The following is a 21,324-nucleotide window of genomic DNA, read 5'->3' on the forward strand; positions in this document are numbered from 1 at the left end:
TCATTGGTTCCAAATCTACTCTGTCAAAAACTAACATCAGCTCATTCCCCATTATTGGAGCCGTCATATCTGTCTCCACGCAGGTTAAGAGCCTTACTGCCATATTGGACAGCACCTTCTCTTTCTCCAGCCATATCAATAATGTATCCTGGACTGCCTTTTTCCATCTGCGAAACATCTCCAGACTACACCCTGCTCTAACCCAACACTCAATGGAAGTTTTTGTAAATGCTTTGGTCACATCACGCGTTGATTACTGCAATGAAATTTTAGCAGGTATCCCCAATAAACTTATTCACAGACTGCAACTCATCCAAAATGCTGCAGCATGGATCATAACACGTCCACAGAACATGTCACTCTTCTGTTGATTCAATTACACTGGCTCCCTGTATCACAAAGGATTAACTTTACAATATTACTATTAACATTCAAAGCCCACCACAATCTGTCTCCTACTAATCTCACTGACCTGATTCAGACTTACACTCTGAATACACTTAGCTCGTTCCCTGCAGTCTTCCACAACAAGTCTTTTGGCACTACCAATCATCAACCTCAGTACAATGGGTGCTAAGGCCTTCTCCTACGCTGCACCCAAACTTTGGAACTCTCTTCCCTCCCACATTCGTACACTGGACTTTATTACAAAATTCAAAACTGCTCTTAAAGTGGTGGTATTATTGTTTTTGGTTTTCCCCCTCTCCTTTATTGAGTTATATACCTTTTTGTGCATGTAATAGGTTTGCAAATTGAAAAAGCCCAAAATCCATCCCTAAAGGAATTCCCATCTCCCACAGAAAACTCTGCTCTGAACTGCCTGAAAACAGCTTGTTTGTAGTCCAGCTGTTTCCCTTTTATCCTTGTGACATCACAGAGATGAAAGCAACATGCGCGTCATATAAAGCTCGCCAAGCGGCTAGTCCAACACGCCCTCAAAAACACCAGTGGAAAAACACTGAGCTGCAGCACACACCTCCTCTCCCTCCCAAACACTACCCAGATAGCAAACATTATTGAAACTATGTTGAATCAGCATTCTACTCTCAACGCTAATTTCATTGAATCAACATCAGACTGTGATGTTGATTCATCATCATTTTGCACCCTTTAATAGTAAAACAACGTCATAGCTAACTAAAAATCAACATGACTTCAATGTTATTTCAACCAATATTAAACCACATAAAAGAGACTATAATACATGAAAAATGTATAAATGACAATGGACAATTTAATCAGTTAAAAAATACAAGTTTAATTATGGAATAAAAAAAATTATTCTCTACTCCTGTTCACCCATCAGGTCTGGAGCATAGGAATCCATTTTTGTGCTGCCTAGGCAAAGTCAAAGACTTCTGTCCCCAATGGTTCAGTCAGGGCATCTATAACAGAAAACATACAAACAAAATAACTTTCAGTAGTGAAAAGGATGTGAAGATGAACAATGTCAGTCGGGCTGAATTGGCGCTGTATTATATATATAACAGTTAACTTACTTGAATTCACTAATGTTACCAATTTGCCAGTTTATTGTAGATGTAGACTGCCTGGCTGTGGTGGAATCCATTGACGTTTATAGTTTAACGTTATTTAAATTGTCATACATTAAATGCAGTCATAGATTGAATCTGGAGGCTGAAAGTTGTTGAAGACTGACAGATGTATCAAGTTAGCTGGCTTATTTAAAGTTAAATGACAGGGGCATTAGATAAGATCAGTTACGAGCATGAGAAAGGTGTGCATATATTTCGCAAAGCAGTCAAAATCTGAGCAAAGATAAAATACATTTTTTGTAACATAATTTACAGTCCTGTGCAGGATATTATCCTCTGGTGATAAAGTTAGCATTTATACTAGTGAAGTAATCCTAATACGATGGAGCTTGGATATTGTGCTATTTGTCAGTATAAAATGGTATTGATACACTTGTATATAGTCTATGACTGCATATAATGTTAGACAATGTCAATAAACGATAAATGTCTACAAATTTGGTACAATTAAACATTAGATAAATAAATATGTACTTACCTGATGTGGACTTGGAGATGTGTGGGGTTCAGGAACGTTGATCCACCAAACGATGGTCTCCCGGTCAATAATGCTGCATTGACTTTTCAATCATACAGTATTTCCTGGTCAACTATAAATCCATGGCTTTTCAATATCACGTCATTTCCCGGTCAACTATAAATACAGTGGGTACGGAAAGTATTCAGACCCCTTTAAATTTTTCACTCTTTGTTTCATTGCAGCCATTTTCCAAAAATCAAAAAAGTTCATTTTATTTCTCAGTAATGTACACTCAGCACCCCATCTTGACAGAAAAAAAACAGAAATGTAGAAATTTTTGCAAATTTATTAAAAGAGAAAAACTGAAATATCACATGGTCATAAGTATTCAGACCCTTTGCTCAGTATTTAGTAGAAGCACCCTTTTGATCTAATACAGCCATGAGTCGTTTTGGGAAAGATGCAACAAGTTTTTCACATCTGGATTTGGGTATCCTCTGCCATTCCTCCTTGCAGATCCTCTCCAGTTCTGTCAGGTTGGATGGTAAACGTTGGTGGACAGCCATTTTCAGGTCTCTCCAGAGATGCTCAATTGGGTTTAAGTCAGGGCTCTGGCTGGGCCATTCAAGAACAGCCACGGAGTTGTTGTGAAGCCACTCCTTCGTTATTTTAGCGGTGTGCTTAGGGTCATTGTCTTGTTGGAAGGTAAACCTTCGGCCCAGTCTGAGGTCCAGAGCACTCTGGAAAAGGTTTTCGTCCAGGATATCCCTGTACTTGGCCGCATTCATCTTTCCCTCGATTGCAACCGGTCGTCCTGTCCCTGCAGCTGAAAAACGCCCCCACAGCATGATGCTGCCACCACCATGCTTCACTGTTGAGACTGTATTGGACAGGTGAGGAGCAGTGCCTGGTTTTCTCCACACATACCACTTAGAATTAAGGCCAAAAAGTTCTATCTTGGTCTCATCAGACCAGAGGATCTTATTTATCACCATCTTGGAGTCCTTCAGGTGTTTTTAAGCAAACTCCATGCGGGCTTTCATGTGTCTTGCACTGAGGAGAGGCTTCCGTCGGGCCACTCTGCCATAAAGCCCCGACTGGTGGATTGCTGCAGTGATGGTTGACTTACTACAACTTTCTCCCATCTCCCGACTGCATCTCTGGAGCTCAGCCACAGTGACCTTTGGGTTCTTCTTTACCTCTCTCACCAAGGCTCTTCTCCCCCGATAGCTCAGTTTGGCCGGACGGCCAGCTCTAGGAAGGGTTCTGGTCGTCCCAAACGTCTTCCATTTGAGGATTATGGAGGCCACTGTGCTCTTAGGAACCTTAAGTGCAGCAGAAATTCTTTTGTAACCTTGGCCAGATCTGTGCCTTGCCACAATTCTGTCTCTGAGCTCTTCAGGAAGTTCCTTTGACCTCATGATTCTCATTTGCTCTGACATGCACTGTGAGCTGTAAGGTCTTATATAGACAGGTGTGTGGCTTTCCTAATCAAGTCCAATCAGTATAATCAAACACAGCTGGACTCAAATGAAGGTGTAGAACCATCTCAAGGATGATCAGAAGAAATAGACAGCACCTGAGTTAAATATGAGTGTCACGGCAAAGGGTCTGAATACTTATGACCATGTGATATTTCAGTTTTTCTTTTTTAATAAATTTGCAAAAATTTCTACATTTCTGTTTTTTTCTGTCAAGATGGGGTGCTGAGTGTACATTACTGAGAAATAAAATGAACTTTTTTGATTTTTGGAAAATGGCTGCAATGAAACAAAGAGTGAAAAATTTAAAGGGGTCTGAATACTTTCCGTACCCACTGTAGATGATTTTTCAATCATGTTTCCCGGTTAACAATAATTCAATGACTTTTCAATCATGTTTCCCGGTTAACTATAAATCAATTGCTTTTCGATCATGTTTCCCGGTCAACAATAATTCAATGACTTTTCAATCATGTTTCCCGGTCAACTATAAATCAATTGCTTTTCGATCATGTTTCCCAGTCAACTATAATTCAATGACTTTTCAATCATGTTTCCCGGTCAACTATAAATCAATGGCTTTTCGATCATGTTTCCCAGTCAACTATAATTCAATGACTTTTCAATCATGTTTCCCGGTCAACTATAAATCAATGGCTTTTCAATCATGTTTCCCGGTCAACTATAAATCAATGGCTTTTCGATCATGTTTCCCAGTCAACTATAATTCAATGACTTTTCAATCATGTTTCCCGGTCAACTATAAATCAATGGCTTTTCAATATCATATAATTTCTGGTCAACTATAAATAGATGACTTTTCAATCATGTTTCCCGGTCAACAATAATTCAATGACTTTTCAATCATGTTTCCCGGTCAACTATAAATCAATTGCTTTTCGATCATATTTCCCGGTCAACAATAATTCAATGACTTTTCAATCATGTTTCCCGGTCAACTATAAATCAACGACTTTTCAATCATGTTTCCCGGTCAACTATAATTCAATGACTTTTCAATCATATTTCCCGGTCAACAATAATTCAATGACTTTTCAATCATATTTCCCGGTCAACAATAATTCAATGACTTTTCAATCATGTTTCCCGGTCAACTATAATTCAATTACTTTTCAATCATATTTCCCGGTCAACTATAATTCAATTGCTTTTCAATCATGTTTCCCCATCAACTATAAATCAATGGCTTTTCAATATCATGTCATTTCTGGTCAGCTATAAATAAATGATTTTTCAACATTGTTGTTGTTACCCAGTCAACTACAAATCAATGCTTAATCAAGTATAATCGGGGCAACTATAAATCAATATTATTCCAATGTCATGCTCATACATGGTGGTTTTTCATCAGTACTGCAATATTGATTCAACATTTATTTAGGGTTGAGATTTCAATCATTCAACCATTCTGATGATTCAGATGGAAAATCAATATTTATTCAATGTAGTCTTGCTATCTGGGTAGCTACCCTCCAGGCAGTCAATGGACATAAAGTTGTTAGTGTGATGTAGAGACAGAGCTCGGTTATAAATTTATGGATGAAAGATACTTTTGTTACAGATTAATAACTCACCACTCTGAAACTCTTGCTCCAGTCCATGTTGATAAGCTGATAAGGGGAACATGTACAACTGAACCGAAGCTGCGTTTACCGGCTTCTCACTGACCCAACCTTCTCTCCTTAACTAAGAACTGTGCATGTGCAACTCCCAACAAAGATCATGTAGAGACAAGATTTATCACTCCATAGCTAAAATAAAGCCTTCAACACAGGGTGAAAATAGGAGCTGCAGCCATGTGCAGTATGAAAAAAAGTATGGGTTTTTTTGAAAATTAAACCATGTAAACCTGTTCTGGTACAACTAAATAAGATTTTGAACCTGAAAATGAGCATAATACCACCTCTTTAAAACTTTTAAACTAGTGTACTCACTGTAATAATGTGCAACACTGTTTTTTTATGCTATAAGGATGCTATGTATTATTGCTGTTTGCTGTATTGTATGATGTAAGGTGACTTTGAGTGTCATCAAAGGTGCCATCAAATAAAATATTTATTATTTATTTTATTATTGTTCCAGCATGTGTGTTCATTCAGTGTGTTCCAGTATGTGGGGTATAGTGTGGAGCTTAAAGTATTAAACTATTAAAACAGTTTAATAGACTGTGTTTATAAATGGCTACAGTCATATAGCACTGTTTTCTAAGGTTTTTGCCAGGAATGATCAGTCATTATCAATGAGAGGTTGAGCTCTCTGAGTGTTGTGTAGAATTAATGTAGGTAAGCTGTATTTTCAGGCTAAATGGCTAAATTGACATTTCATAGAGGTTAGGTATTTGGGAAACCTATATTAAACACATTACATGGTCAAGTTGCATTTTTTGTAGAATGAAACAACAGGTCTTTTTCTTCTCATGTCACAAAAATTATTTACCTCTAATTTGGTTTTGAATGTCTGCATGTTTTAGTTAAACCATTTAAAATTTGACAACAGGCAAAGAACAGGCTTGTGGGCCCTATCATGGACAAGTCTCTAAAAAAGAAGGTAAATGACAAAGAGCCATATTTCATGACAGCAGCAGCAGCAGCAGCAGCAAGCCAAAGCAGGACAAGGGGCTCCCCACTGAGACCAAAAGCTGAGACTCTACGCTAGGTGGAGGATGTCCATGAGGGGCTCCAGTTTCAGGCTCCAACTGGAGGAAGCAACAGACTCTTAAAAAGGCACCTACAAGTAACTACCATCTTCAGCAGGGAAAAAAATGAGGTTGATGGCAGAGCATAACAGAGCCATCAGCAGGAGCAGGCTCTGGGAGGCAGAGAAGAAATTACACGAGGAGCGGAGCTTGAGACTCAAGCGTGAAAAGGAGGTGCAGAAGCTCAATGGAGATATCAAAAATGTGAGTCTGTCCTCCAAAGCACTTCCAGCTGAGTCCCTGGATTAGTCAAATAACACAGAGAAAAACAAAGAGGAGTTCATAAGGGACTTGAAAGAGCTGTAAAGGCTTGTTGCAGATACAAAGCTGCTTCAGGCAGCTTCAGGCTAAAAAGCTGAGGGCTGACATCAACAAGAGAGAACTTGAGCTAGCCTCCAAATTGAAAACTCAGGAGGAGGCCAGTCAGGCGATGGAGAAAAGGTGCTCTGAAAGCAGATAAAGCTCCAAATGTGCAAGCTGATCGCAAAGGCCTTCTATCCAATTGTGGTCACTGGAGAGGTCGATGCTCCAGAGATGGTCCCTCAAACACCAAAGAAGCCATCTGTGTGGTGGCGATTCAAGAAGTCTGTCACTCCAAAATGCCTCCACAAACACAAGGAGGAGGGGGAGGATCAGGAGTGAAACATAAACACACACACATGCATGTACGCGCACACACACACACACACACACACACACACACACACACACACACACACACACACACACACACACACACACACACACACAGGCTGTAACAGGCCTTCAGGAAGCCTGGAGGTTCAATATTTAGTCCTGACAGAAGGAATCCAGCCCATTTCTGTCTTTAAGGTCCTTGCATGTACCCACCATGTCTGAGTGGGTTTAACACTGGTACTCCTAAATCCTCCCACAAACCAAAAACATATGCAATAATTGAAAAAAAACTTCACATTCTTTAAATATACACATTCTTTAAATATACATGCTTTCTGTATAGTTGTATTTCTGTAGAGTATGTTTCATACTGTTGCCTTACTTGTTCAAAGTGAAAGTATTGGGGTGTGTTATAATCAAATACTGTGTTTGTCGAGTAGCTCTCAACTATGTTTCACTAAAGTCATAAAGAAGGTAGTGTTTTTTTTGTGTGGTGTTGGCTCTGTACTCCAGCACATTGGAATTTAAATTAAACACTGAAGTGCTCAGCAAGGCTAAGAAACGGTTTTCACAGATGTGAAAACAGAAATTGTTTGATCCTCTTAAAAATGGAAAACTACAATAGTTGTAGAAGGCCAATAATTATAGTTTAAGCTTCCTTACACAAAAAGTGAGGGGTTTGACTTCAAACAAAGTGGTCATATTTAAAATTTGATCCATAGACATCAGCAGACACCTGGTTTCTTCCTTGATGAAGCTTTGCCCGGTCTGTTCTACAGCTTAGTTTGCTACTTCACACTCTCGGTTTGGGTGCACCGTGTCCGCGCCTCTATTCTTCACCATGTGAAACACATGCTAATTTGTACTGAGGTCCAGTGACTCAACCAGTATATTCCACTTTTGGGCTCCAATAACTCCCTGGTGTTCTGATCAGGATCATTGTCCCTGTGCATTGTCCTAAAAGCCAGCATTTCAACAGGATGGTGATAATTTAATTTCAAATCCAACGAGCAGGAGTAGGGCCAAACGGGCGAAAACGGCAGCATTTCTGCACATGTAGCTGATGTAAACGATGTAACGATGCGTGTTTGTGTATGTACGTGAGGGCCACCGGTTCACTGTTGTGTATCTCCTTTCAGACAGCTTTTCCTCTGTGGGCAGGTGGTGTTGAAGCCCATCCAGATGGGCTGTAAATCATCCCTGTTTTCTTGCCAACTCTCAACATAAATATCCCAGAAGGAACACAGGAGTTACCTTGGGGTCTACCATCTTTCAATCCCCTGTCTAACCCTCGCCCGCCTCTCAAATAACTTAATCTATGACAGCTTTTCACTCTGTCACATTTTTCTGTCACCTCCTGGTCCTCTTTTTTCCTACTTTTATCTCTTACCGGCTTGCTCACTTTACTTTGCTGTCTACTAGTTTTTTAATCTTTCTTTTTTCCCCTCTTAACTTGTCCGAAACACTAACTCTGTCAAAGCCCGCTTCTTTCTGTAGCTCGTTCTCTTGCTTACTCTTACTTTAATTTTGGTTTTCCCCCTTTCTGGACATTTACCCCACTTTCTCGTCTTCACCCTTGGGTGTTTGGCTAACCTGTCGCTTTGGCACTCGCTCAGCCGTGTCCCACAGCCATCTGTCAGCATCTGTTTAATCTCACATCAGCACATGTCTCTCTCACCTCCTCTCACCTGTCTTGCCTCCTGTCTGCCTCTCCCGTCTGCTCGTCTTTCACTTGTGACCTATGGGAGCTTCTATAGGACTGTATGTGTGTGTTGTCTTAAGTCTGCCCTTATCACGGAAGCCCACCTGGCCAAGATTTCTGGTGTTCTACCTCAGTTTCCACTAAAACACACATACTCACAAACAACTGCTGCAGTCAACAGCATTCTTTCAGTGGAAGACGGAAGTGACTTAAGGAGGATGTGGAAAGTTTGAAAGTACATGTCAATTTTCATCTTTCTGTGTTTTGAATAAGTATAATCTATATGTGCACAGCGTGTGAAAGCATCAGACAGAATGTATGTGTGTGTGTGTGTGCATTCATATCTGTATGGGTGTGCGCGTGTAGGTGTGAGGGTGTTTTTTTAATCACAGATAGCTTGAAGTTATCACTCACTAATCCTCTAATGAACCGGCACAGTTTAGATAAACCTGCCTCCTCAAATGCAAACTCCTCAATGGAAGAGAAAGCACAAGACCCTGGCCTCCTGTCATCTTTCCCTGCATTCCACCACTATCCTCAACCCCGCCCTCCCCCCACCATCCCTTCTTCCATTCCTGCAACCTTCAATCTACTGTCTGAATCCACAAAACTCATTTCCCACCTTCTCTACCCTTTACATTTCCTTCTCCCATCCTTGTTCCTTTTCTTGTTCCCTACCAAAGAAAGGATTCTTCCTTCCCATGTGTCCCATTACTGGATCCTTCTGTTCGTTTCTAGATACATCCCTATTTTTCTACTCCCTTAGTTCCCCAGTTCTTCATCATCCCCCGCCTTCCATCATTCACTACTACATCATATAATTACCCCTTTCTTTCTTTATCCCTCCTTCTCCCATTTGGTAGCTGATATCTTCATGTTCTTCCTTGATACCTCACTCTTAACTACCGGCTTCCTCCCTTTTTCCCTTGATCTTGCCTTCCCTTGTTCCCTAAAACTCTGTTTGCCTTTTCCTCCTCGATCCCTCCTTTCAGCATTCCCTACCAACTGATTCCTTCTTCCTTCCTTGATCCTTCATTCCTTGATTGCTAGATTCCCCCTTCAATCCCTCTATTAACTCTCTATAATGACAACCACATATCCCTCTCTCCCTGATCCATGCAGCCCTTCCTTTACACCATCTATCACTTGTCTGCTTAATTTTTTCTTTTTCTTTTTATCTCTGTAGAGAAATATAGCACTGGTGTGGAGTTACTGGAAACATTTGTTTCACCAGAGGCAAAAACAGAAGCCAAACACAGGCAAACATTAGAACACTAACTCAAATGCCATACTGAGCAGCTCAAACAGGCCCACAGTCCTTTTGGTAATACATACTCCGCTGTTTCTGCTCTGCTCAATTAATCTGGCTCAGTCAAGACTGCACTGAACTGTCATCATAACACTAATAAAGAAAAAGCTTTGAGCTGTTTGCATTAAGTGGCCTGCTTGTCACAAACTGTCAGTTTGCCTGCGGCTCTGGCTTGGCACAAGTTTTGTCCCTCTCTTTACACTCGTTTATTCCACTGTGGCCGGGACACAAATCCCCTCATCATCTCAAAGAAAGCACTAAAGGCAACACGGCCTTGTAAAGCCTCATTAGGCTTAATGACCTTTAGTGAGCACAGAACAGACACTGTACGCCTGTATATGTGTGTGTGTTTTTCAATCACATATATGCAGGTATACATTTGTGTGGGCCGTGTACATTTGCTTCTTTGCATATGTGTGTGCATGGATGTATGTGTGTGCGCGCAGTGTGTGTGTCCTCCGAGAGCAGGGCTACCTCAGAGCCACAATGCGTCTTATTCAGCAGGGTCCCTGGATTAAAATGTAATTTCATTCAAAGTCGCAAATTGGGTTTTTTACTGTACTAATCTTCATTTTACTAAGCAGAATGAGGTATGTCATTAAAAAAAGAAGTGACTTAATGAAAGAATGCAGGATGGATAGATTGCAGAGGGGAAAGTTGTTCTCCACCAGAACAATAAAGGTTATTCCAAATCATAAACAGTAAAAGCTTCATGAATTATCCACATTAATGTTTTTGAGTGTGTTTTTTAGTGATTATATTTTAGAAAAAGGGATAATGACAATGGCATCAACATTAGCAGTTTAGGCATTCGACTAATGCCATAATTCAGAGGGACTAAAGCACAGTAACAAGTACAAGGGGTTGGAGCAACAGCAAAAATGCCTTGAAGTTCTGGTAAAAAAAAAAGAAAAATAAAGCAGGGCAGGTAGAAAAAGGGATAATGACAATGGCATCAACATTAGTAGTTTAGGCATTCAACTAATGCCATGATTCAGAAGGACTAAAGCACAGTAACAAGTACAAGGGGTTGGAGCAACAGCAAAAATGCCTTGAAGTTCTGGTAAAAAAAAAAGAAAAATAAAGCAGGGCAGGTAGAAAAAGGGATAATGACAATGGCATCAACATTAGTAGTTTAGGCATTCAACTAATGCCATGATTCAGAAGGACTAAAGCACAGTAACAAGTACAAGGGGTTGGAGCAACAGCAAAAATGCCTAAGTTCTGGTAAAAAAAAAAGAAAAAAAATAGCAGGGCAGGTAGAAACCACACTCTAAAATATTAACAAATTGCTCTTCTGTCAGGAATATTATAATATAATATTAAATGTGGAAATAACTGAGCTAACTGAACTCCAAAGAGAAAAAAAATGAATGGTATTCAGAATTACACTCTGTGAAATATAGTCCTGTACATTGTGCTTTATGGAAGAATTTCAGGGTACATTTGAATACTTTTAAGAGCAGCTGGGGGTAAACTGAGCTGCGGGAACACAGCTTCCACTGTGAACTATGACAAATAATGAATTCCCACCATACCACTTCTCTCACCTAATCACATTGAGGAATCAGCAAAACCATTTCCTTCAGCTCTCCCTGCTATTACATTTCCGGAATAGAAATCATGATCCACAAAATAATTCCCTGTGATATTATCAGCGAATCTAGAATTGTTTGGTGAGACCGCGCTTTAAAAAGGCTGGCCGCATAAAAAAAGGACTGAGATTGCAAAGATGTTCTTTTTCAATTTGATCTGTTTGCAACTGCGCAACCAAATTATTTTATTCTATATTGACTATGCTACTACTACCATCAACACACCCTAACATACTGGTAGTATACCAATTTGAAAATCCCAGCTCATTAATTTCTTTGGTTAATTAAGGTTATTTTTGGATTTCTTCACTTAAACATCAAATATCCTTACTGTAATTTCTTACTCTCATTCCCTGAAAAGCCACTGATGAACAAATCGCCTGCCCAAATGTTGATTATGGTAAGAATTAGAAGACCATTTCCTTTTTCTTTCCCCTCCTCCCTCTGTCCCCTTTTCCTCCCATCCTCCCTACCATAGATGGACAGGAGAGATTTACAATTAGGGGTCACACAGTGGTTCTAATTAGCTTAAGTAGGTTGGGAGGAATATGCACTTCCTTACTGAGATGCATGACCTAGTCCCACAGCTCTGTCTGACTAAGCAGAGAGAGGAGGAACACAAACGGACAACCGACCTCTGTTTCAGTTGGCCTTCCTCTCCCTGTCTGTCTGTGTGCTTTTATGTCTACCTGTCTTCGCCGGTGGTGAAAATTTCCTGGCATTGCAACTCAGGAATATTTTGACATCGGAGAACTTGTGAACTAAAAGAAATGTACTCGTCAAATACATAATGATGACAACCTTTCAGCGGTGGGTTTGAGTGTACTGAAGGGTAGTCTGGAAAATATCTATCATCACAACCACGAAGAAATGTCACACATGAGCTCACTGTGACTGTGCCAAGCTCATTTCTTTGTTTTCGTTTTTAGATGAGATGTGAAATATTAAATTAGTTGACAGTAAAGAAAAATAATATGCCAAATCCTAGTTAATTCTTCTTCTTGGTCTTTTTCTCATGGTTATGTCCTTTGACCTTGAGTACATCTATTTAGCCTGTGATGGAAACACAGAGATAAAAATTTTAAAAAAGTAGGACTACTTGACAATTGAAAGGAAGCATGGCAAGTGTGTGTTCCTGCATGTGCAAGAGTCTCTCTTTCTGTCTGTGTGTGCCTCTGATGTCCAGGGAAGGGATCTGTTCACCAAAAAAAACATGGGCTCAATTCCCAGTACCATGCAGAAAAATATCCACAATATCAAACACAGGGGAGATGAATCTCCTTCCAAAAACAAACAAAAAAACCTCCTCTTTTTGGATCAATCTGTGATGGATCGTCAAATTTTTGGCAGAGGCGTTTATTTTGTCTTTGCATTTCTCCAGCCCTTCTTGTCCCTCTCAGGAGCACTCCTCCCCCACTGATGCCAAAATGTAAATAGCATTTTTAATTAGAATTATATCTTCTCTTTGTGTATTTTGATATCAGCAGAGTAACCAGTGGACGATTCCCTGTGTGTACAGGTTAACAATTTGCCTTCATTGTTAACCCAACCCAGTCGTCACTGCCCTTTCTGTGTCCCACCTCCTACCAGCCTCCTTTTATTTTATTTCTCACAATGCTCCCAGTCTATGGAGGTGCCCCCTGGAGTGTTAGAGACCGCATTACAATACTTCACTGGACATATATTGAAAATGAAATGTTTTAGGGCTGCAGCTAACAATTGATTTTTTTTGTGATAAAAGCATTTTTTATTATCAGTTGCTGACAGTGTAAAATGACACAAGAGGACATCCGTAAATGTGATAACATTTAAACAGACAGTTTGCCAGTTTTGCTTAATAAACGAAGACTGTAAATGTTTTGTATGAATCATTTTCTGTTGATCGATTAATTAATTGAATAATCGTTTCAGTACTATACTGTTTACCCATACACTGTCAGAAGAAGAAAGAAAAAACAAGAACAGAAAGGGAACATCCTGGATATTAAAGTATGTAATATTCTACACAAGTTTCTAATTCCTATTATATTTTATTCTATTTCTGGTGCTAAAGGGCTGGTTCTTGTTCACTTCATTCTCTTAAAGGTCACCTTTCCTTGGTCACACACTGTACTAGCTATTACTCCTCATTGTAGATACCCTGGTTTTCTTCTACTGATTAAAACTATATGTTACTGTGGCCAGATACCCAGAACACAACACTTTCTGCCAGTGAGAAAAAATAGATTTCATGAATTTAATACTTGGATGAGGCACTTTTGGTTAGCATAAAACACAAAAGCTAACCAAAAAAGGCATCCAGTCATATGAAAATGCTGTTTGACATTAGTGCTATAAATACTGAAAAGCTGAGGCGAAGAGACACGGAGAAAGAGAGTGATGGTTGTTTCTCTTTTGCCCACTGACTGCTTGGCACAGTTCTGTAAAACGGCCTAACACAGCTCAAAAAAACCCTCTCCTCCTTCCCGAGCCCACCCCTTCTTCTTTTTCTCCCCTCATTTCTCCTCTCTCCCTCTTTTGTTCTGCTCTCCCCTGCTTATCTCCTTGCATTGCCGATACATTCGTCAAGTGGTGTGAGTATTGAAATCGAATAAGCAATCCATTGTTGACAAAGAGACGTGACAGAACAACGATTTCAGGCTTAAACTATAGCTCTCCCCCAACCCCACTCCTCTCTCGTTCTCTCCTCCCTGTCTCCCAAATGCTGCCTCTTAGTACCGACTGTGTGAGTGTCTCAGTTGAACCTGTGTGAAAGTTGAAAGTCCTCTTTATGTGCACATGCCTGTGTGTGTGGTGTCTTGGTCACCCCTCTGCAAGAGTGTGTCCACTCAAATGTGTGTGTGTGTGTGTGTGTGTGTGTGTGTGTGTGTGTGTGTGAGGGTCTGAGTGTGTGAGTGAGTGAGTGAGAAGGAGAGATGCAGTTGGCTGCTCAGTTGGATAGAGGCGGATATGACTGGTGCTGGATTGACTGACTGGCAAGCAGTTCGACTGCTGCTGGGAATACTAACATGACACACACTCACACACATGTTGATTGCCTACCTATAAATGTCCACACACATTGAGAAACAACAAAATGGACATAAGCATGTCTGATCACACACAAATAGCATGAGCTACAGAACCACACCTCTCCACGGCATCCATCTATCAGTATCTCAACAGTTTGAATGATTCACTATGAAAGGTGCCAAAACACAGCCGTCTTCAATTATACATACACGCGCTCGCGCACACACACACACTCTCTCTCTCTCATACAGAGTCAGACTGTTATAACACACACACACACACACACACACACGGAGCTTAAACAGGGAGGAGAAAAGCATTTCACTTCTAACATCTGCTGCTGGAGGGCTTGAAGGTTCAGTCCAATACCACGGCAGAGATACCAGATATTAAACATGCACATGAATGGCATAAGAATAATTGCTCTTATTATCCCTGTTGCAATTACCTTTGCTTACACTTTTCCTTTGCCTTAAGCCTTACTTAAAATTCTGCCAGGTGAGAAGAGTTGAGGGGAAAATCCTTGCCACAGGCTATTGGGTCAGTCTGAGGTTCACTCTAGTGTTAACCCTATGATAAAGGTCCAAATGAAAATATGTTTGACCTTAGGTGTGCAAAGTCTAAACACAATAAAATACACTTAAATAACCTTCAGTGTTTGATGTTTTTCTGTTCCTTTAGAGATGCCTGCTACAGGTGAACCTGTAGACACACACAGGATCCATACCTTAGTCACAAGAGGTTCTGTGTCCTCCAGGATGGAGACGAAGGGGATTTCCAGGAAAGACGAGATGAATTCCACCTGGATCAGCTCCTCCCTGGAGCGAGGGAAGGCGAGCACGGCGGACACCCCCCTGACTACCAGGTCCTGGCAGGTGCTACGGGACAATGACTCCGGGTCCCCTCCCGCGGGCGATCGAGCCACCATCTCCAGGCTCAGGTTGTAGGGCAGCAGAGGAGGTGTTTGGGAGGTTGTTGTGGAGGAGTCTGCCCCTCCGTTCTGGTGCCGGAGGCTAGCCAGGGCGCGGTTGAGCGCGTTTTGTATCCGTGCCGGCTGGCGGGTAGGCAAGAGCGCACCGAGGCGCACAGTGTGTCCTATCCGGGCGAGGATGTGGCAAGGTTGTGGGTGCGGGAGACAGGGCTCGGGGGAGGAGAGGACGGTTAATAAAAGAAGCAGCAGGAGCGGTCGGGCAGAGAGGAAGAGGAGATGAGGTCTCCCGGGGGCGAGGCAGTAGGTCCAGAGTCCAGAGAGAGACACCATGCTGCAGCTCCGACACACAACAGAGGAGGACTGGGCTCTGCTCAGCGGGAGATGGCATAGCTCCCTCTTTCTCCCGGCTTCACCGCTGTTCTCGGACTTGATTTTTCTTTTCTTTCCCCCCTTTTTCTTTGTTGGTGCGCGCTGTCGACGGTGATTTGTCGGCGTTTTGACGTTTTCTCTTCTCACCTCTTCAAAGTTTTTATGTCAACAGTAAAAGACGCGCTGGTGGAGGAAAGGAGAGATGAGCGCTCTCAGCTTAGAGCGGTCGCCCCGCTTCTGTCAGTCTCTGCTGGAGGAAGGCGCACCAGCTGTGAGATGTGTGTGTATGTGTGTGTGTGTCTCGGTTTGTGTGTGTATGTGTGTGCGCGCGCGTCCATGCGCCGGCCAATAATCTAACCTCTCACGGAGCCTGCCTCTTGTTGAATTTTAATGAAAATTCGTCGGGTAACATTTCCTTCCGCTTCTGCGAGTCCCAGAGAGAATTTGCACTCAGTGTTTTCATTCAGAATTGAAAATACAAGCAATCGAAAATGCTTCTATGTAATTATTTTATGAATCTTAAGACAGACAATCCAATGTAGAAGTTACTTTGTTCCTTTTGAACAAATAATGAGATATGTGTTTGCAGAAACACATACCTCATTATTTGTTCCTTAACAATTTGCCCTAGGGTATGTCAGAAATCTTTCCAAAAATACAAATTTAAAGCTTGAGAAGTATAAAAATGCTGCTAGTTTCAAAAAGATCAATTAAATCCTTCTATAGATGGTGGCCATTTGTTTTGTGAGGTAATTGGTCACTTTTAAGCACCTTTGCTGCTCTGACCACAGTGTCCCTGCCAGGATGGCCCACACAAAGCTAATAGCTTGCTGAAATCTCAATTTTCCTCTTAGATTTATTCCCACTTCCTTCCTTCCCTCCAAGTAGAACATTATCCGTTGTGTAACCACATCTTTTCAGCACCATGGACAGCGCCAATGCCATAAAAGAGATCTACTGTGCATGCTAATTTGGCTTCATGCAAGGGACAGCACTCAGTCCTCCCTTCATTCATTCTGCACTCACTTCTCTCTCCCCTGATCTAATTTGCCATCGTTAGAGCAGAACATTCAGTAAATCTCTAGTGCAATCTGGGCAGCGGTGTGTGTTTCTTGGGGTCTCCACACCTTTTCTGATAATTCCTTGTTTGTCTGACCTCTGATGATTCAAATGTTTGTATACTTCTGTTTACTGTCTCTGCTTTTCTTTCTTTCTCATTCTCTGCGGTTTTGGCATGGAGTGAAGCTGCAGGGTCATGTCAGTGTGAGTTCTGACACGAAAAGGTTTCTCTGTCATACCTGCAGATAGAAGCATCGCTGCCTCTCTCTGTCTCCCCCACACACACATTCCTGGGCTCAACAAGTCATTTCACAGCCTGCTGGGTGACCTGGTGTGATACCGGTGCCGTTTACTGACAAATCTGATGCAGTTGGGCAAAAAGTGTTTTCTTACCTGTCTTCCTTCTCCTCATACTCCACTTGCTCCATATAGAGAAAAGATGAAAACCAACACTGTGGGCTTTGTTCTGCTGCAGAAACAAGAAGCATTAAACTTGCATGGATCTTCACACACTCTCCCACAGGTACCTGTTGAGGCCGGGCAGGACTAAGTACAAACAATCTCTTTTTAAATTTATTTCTCTCTGTTTACAGTGCAAAATCACTAGATTATATTGTTAATCTAATTTTAGTGGTGATTCAGTGTTACAAGAGCTTACAAAACACAGTAACACACATGACAGCATAAGGGAAAAAAGACATAGGATGATGGAAGATGCGCAAACAAGTAACTGAGCCTGTGCCCAACACATGCCAAGAAGCTAACGTGTTACGTAGGGTAATCATAATCAAATTTTCCCTAGTTGTTTTTTAAGGATATGCATGTTTTGACAAGGACAGACGGAAACATTTTGGTATTGTGGTTTAGAGATTCATATGAAGAACCATTTATTAGTTATGAGAAAAATATGACCAATATGACCCTGATGAAGGACATAAGCCGAAACAATAAAGTTGTTCTACATACATAAGTGTTGCTGGAGTTTTGACATATTCGGAGAAAAATATAAAATGGGTTATTCCTATAAATATAAAAATGTGAAGAAAAATAACTGCAACAGGACGTTCCCTAGTGGTTTGGGCAAATTGTCCTGGGGGAATCTCACACCTGTTTTTTTCTTTGTCTGATTATTGTTGATGTGTTGAATATATAAAAGACACGAATAGCATCTCTAAAAAATCTAACCATTAAATAATGTTTCCATGAAATAAACTACTAGCTTGTTTGCCTAGAGGAAAACCGAACTGCTAACTACAAATTTTAATCAGACAATAAAAAATTAGTGTAGAATAAACCATAATATTGTCATAAAGGTTTTTAACACCTACTTTTAATACTATACCACAAAACGCCTGGGTTGGTGTATGCATGATGGCACCATACATACTGAAATTGCACTCAAACACCTCATAGTTTTGCCATTAAATATTTTATGTTCTTAAGGGGAGCATCTTCCCCCATTGCAGCTTAAACGTAAATACCACTCTAAAAATATTAATAAAATCACTCAAAAAAAGACATAGGCCTACAGTATAGAGAAAGCAGTCCAATTTAAATCCACCATGAAAGTGAAAAGAATTAACTGTGAAATAAATTATATGCATTGTTAAGTATAGTCACAACGCTAGAGGCTGGTAAGTGGCTGCATGACGAATTGAAGCATGGGGAGCCCTGGGAATACGTATTTTTCTGCAGTAGGCATAAACAGAACTGAAAAATGGTACACCCAGATGTAATTTTATTTTTGGGCAAGGCGACATTTTTTTACACTTGTTGCTCTTTTGCATGGATATCAAGCTGTGTTCAAGAACAGAATACAATTACATTTCAGCAGCACAATAAATATATATAACACATTCCAGGAGGAGGATGCTTATTAAGGGTCTCAAGTGTGATTGCAAACTCCCTTTTGCAGCCAATCACTGCACAGGGAAAGTGTTGACTGGGACATGTCCTTAGTTTGTCCCCAAAGGTTGTATACAGGTGTCCCACATGCACACTTTATCTGTATTACTGTTTCCCATTAGCAGCTTTACCCCATGGGCATATTTGTTTTGATTATGTACATTGTAAGGGATTAATAGGGAGAATAGGATTAAGCAGGCATCAGAAACCCAATTAAAGTAGCCCTTCATCTTTGCTAGCGGGGGCCATGTCTCTGTTTCACTGTGTGAGAGCCCTCCTCACTGTCTCATCACCTCCTGCCCTCTGTTTGGTCCGCACATCCTTGTACCTGCCCACTGCCTTTGCATTTTAAATGTACACACATCCTCACTTTATCCGTTTCCTTTTCGTTTACATCCAGCTCTACGCTTTGTGTCCTGCAATCACCTTTATCCTTTTTTTCCTGTAATCTTTTCCTCCCTCACTCTCCCTTTCATATTTTGTCTCTTTGAGGCAGACAGCAAATTTCCTATTTGCCCCAAAACATACAGCACACACCATTAAACCACATCAATGATTCATTCCTGAACCAAAACTGTAATTACACTGGTAAAAGACTGCTGGAGAACACAGTGGTTCAGCTGAGGGGTGAGCCAACAACAACTGCCAATTTGAGTAAGGGTGAGTGCTCTTCTGTTAGAGGTGTGTGTGTGTGTGTGTGTGTGTGTGTGTGTGTGTGTATAAATGTAATCCTATGTAATCTGACAGTACAAACCCAGGTAGCACAGAGGCAGTTGAAATGCCAGGGAGCTGTGAGTTAGTATTCCTGGCACAACGCTAAAGGCACTAATATCAGCTTTTAGCACAATGCTCACTAACAAGGAGCAAGACGGAGAGACGTGAAGAAAGGGACAGAGAGAAGAGAAGGAAAGAAAGAAAGAAAAGAAGAAAGTCAAATGTAGCTAAGCTGGAAGGGGTTGTAGGGAGCAGGAGAAAACGCAAGTGAGGACAAGTGGGAATGTTTAGGGAAGATTTGGTGGTGGCGTGTGCTGTGTCTTTAGAGTTGAAACAAATTAACGACAAGAGTTCATTCCTCTCAGTTCCTTTCACCCTCTGCTCCCCCTGATGTACAAAGACACTGGTCTATGGAAAGAGACTTATCTGGAAGCAACAGCAGCACCCTGCATGTGTGTCTTTGTGTGCCAGTATGTGTGTGCCTCTGTTCTTCAAGTGGGTTTGTGTGTGTGTGTGTGTGTGTGTGTGTGTGTGTGCAGTGAATGGCAACATACATGTGTGTGGCAAAGTGCACACATTGTGAGGGCTACCCTGTATGTATGTATGTATGTGTCTGTGTTACATTTTCTGCCAAGATTTCCCTGTAGCACTAACGACATGTTTAAAGGCACTCACTCACATTTGTGGCATTATAAGTCTATTTCTTTGCTGTGAATGCACTTGAAAAAAATTCTAGGGAATCTAGAGATGGAAATAATGTTGTGTCAGTTTGTTGGTTGCTTGATCCACCACTTTGGCTGATTGTCAAGACATTTTACACGTCACCAGGGGATGATGAAGCCTAATACATAAATGATCTCCTGACTTTTCCTCTAGCACGGCAGTTCAAAGTTTTCAGTTATTTAGTAAAATATCTCAACATCTACTAAATGGATAAGAATAATATTTTGTACAATTCATGGTTCATTCATGTTTTCCAGAGGATGTATCCGGATTTTTCCCCTCCTTTTTCTCTAGTGCAACCATGAGGCTGATATTTGTGGTTTAGAGTGAAATTTCTCAAAAGCTGTTGGTATAGATGTTGTTGATTTGGTATAGATATTAATGTTCCCCTTAGGAAGAATAGTAATAATATGGTGATCCCTTAACTTTTAATCTAGTGCCAACATCAGGCAAAGTTGCAATGTCCCCATCCTTTGGTTTATGTACATTCCCTTCAGCCACAGCTGTCCTTTGTGTTTAGTGCTACTTAGCAAATGTTAAAACTGAAATGGTGACTATGGTAAACATCCAGCTCAACTTCAGCTTGCTAGAATTGTCAATGTGAGCATGTTAGCATGCCCACATTAAAATTTAACTCAAGCTACAGCGTCAAGGAGCCTCTAGTGTAGCAGAAGACTCATTCAGTCTTTTAACATTTTTTTTTGTCACACGGAGGATGACGCATATAGATTAATTCATGGAGCAGTTACTCCAACTCTGACCCAAACCAAGTCTTATCCCATAAAATGTAAAGAATAACCTTGTGGGCACCTCATTCTTGTCCTTAAATGGAAGGTGGGTCCCCATAATGTGACTGTGTGAACACAACGTGACAATTTATCACTTGGCATGAACCAGGCAATTTAATTTCAAGTAGGAGTTGACACCAAATCCAGAATTACATTTAAGGGAGATTTAAGTGAAACATGCGACATCACAGGTAGCTCAATCTGTAAGTAAAGTCAGTTATATTCATGTAGACCAAAATCCCAAATTTGCTAAAAATGATACAAATAAACTGAAGCATTGGGTAGCTGAGCTGCAACGTCCCTGGTTCTAGTCCTAGCTGTTTTCATTACACCAGCAGGATAAAAAGCTTTTGAAACACAGTTTTGGA

At 40.9% G+C, this 21,324-nt stretch overlaps 1 protein-coding gene and 1 long non-coding RNA gene across 2 annotated transcripts in view; both read right to left on the bottom strand.

The window, feature by feature from the left end:
* Positions 1 to 15,958, bottom strand: part of grin3ba (glutamate receptor, ionotropic, N-methyl-D-aspartate 3Ba) — a 72,447-nt gene extending 56,489 nt beyond the window's left edge. The window contains exon 1 of the mRNA XM_038728063.1: positions 15,195 to 15,958. Coding sequence (XP_038583991.1) covers positions 15,195 to 15,728 — 534 coding nt within the window. The 5' untranslated portion in view covers positions 15,729 to 15,958. The remainder of the gene's footprint in view (positions 1 to 15,194) is intronic.
* LOC119909821 lies at positions 1,239 to 2,222 on the bottom strand. Its single transcript, XR_005445547.1, has 2 exons — positions 2,035 to 2,222; positions 1,239 to 1,385 (listed from the first exon to the last, which is right to left on the bottom strand). It is a non-coding gene; the product is annotated as an uncharacterized LOC119909821 (long non-coding RNA).
* Positions 15,959 to 21,324: the final 5,366 nt, after the last annotated feature.

This window comes from Micropterus salmoides, unplaced genomic scaffold, assembly GCF_014851395.1.
Source record: "Micropterus salmoides isolate LMB-PRFRI ecotype aquatic unplaced genomic scaffold, ASM1485139v1 Ms_hic_scaffold_19, whole genome shotgun sequence".
In the NCBI taxonomy this organism is placed as follows: Eukaryota; Metazoa; Chordata; class Actinopteri; order Centrarchiformes; family Centrarchidae; genus Micropterus; species Micropterus salmoides.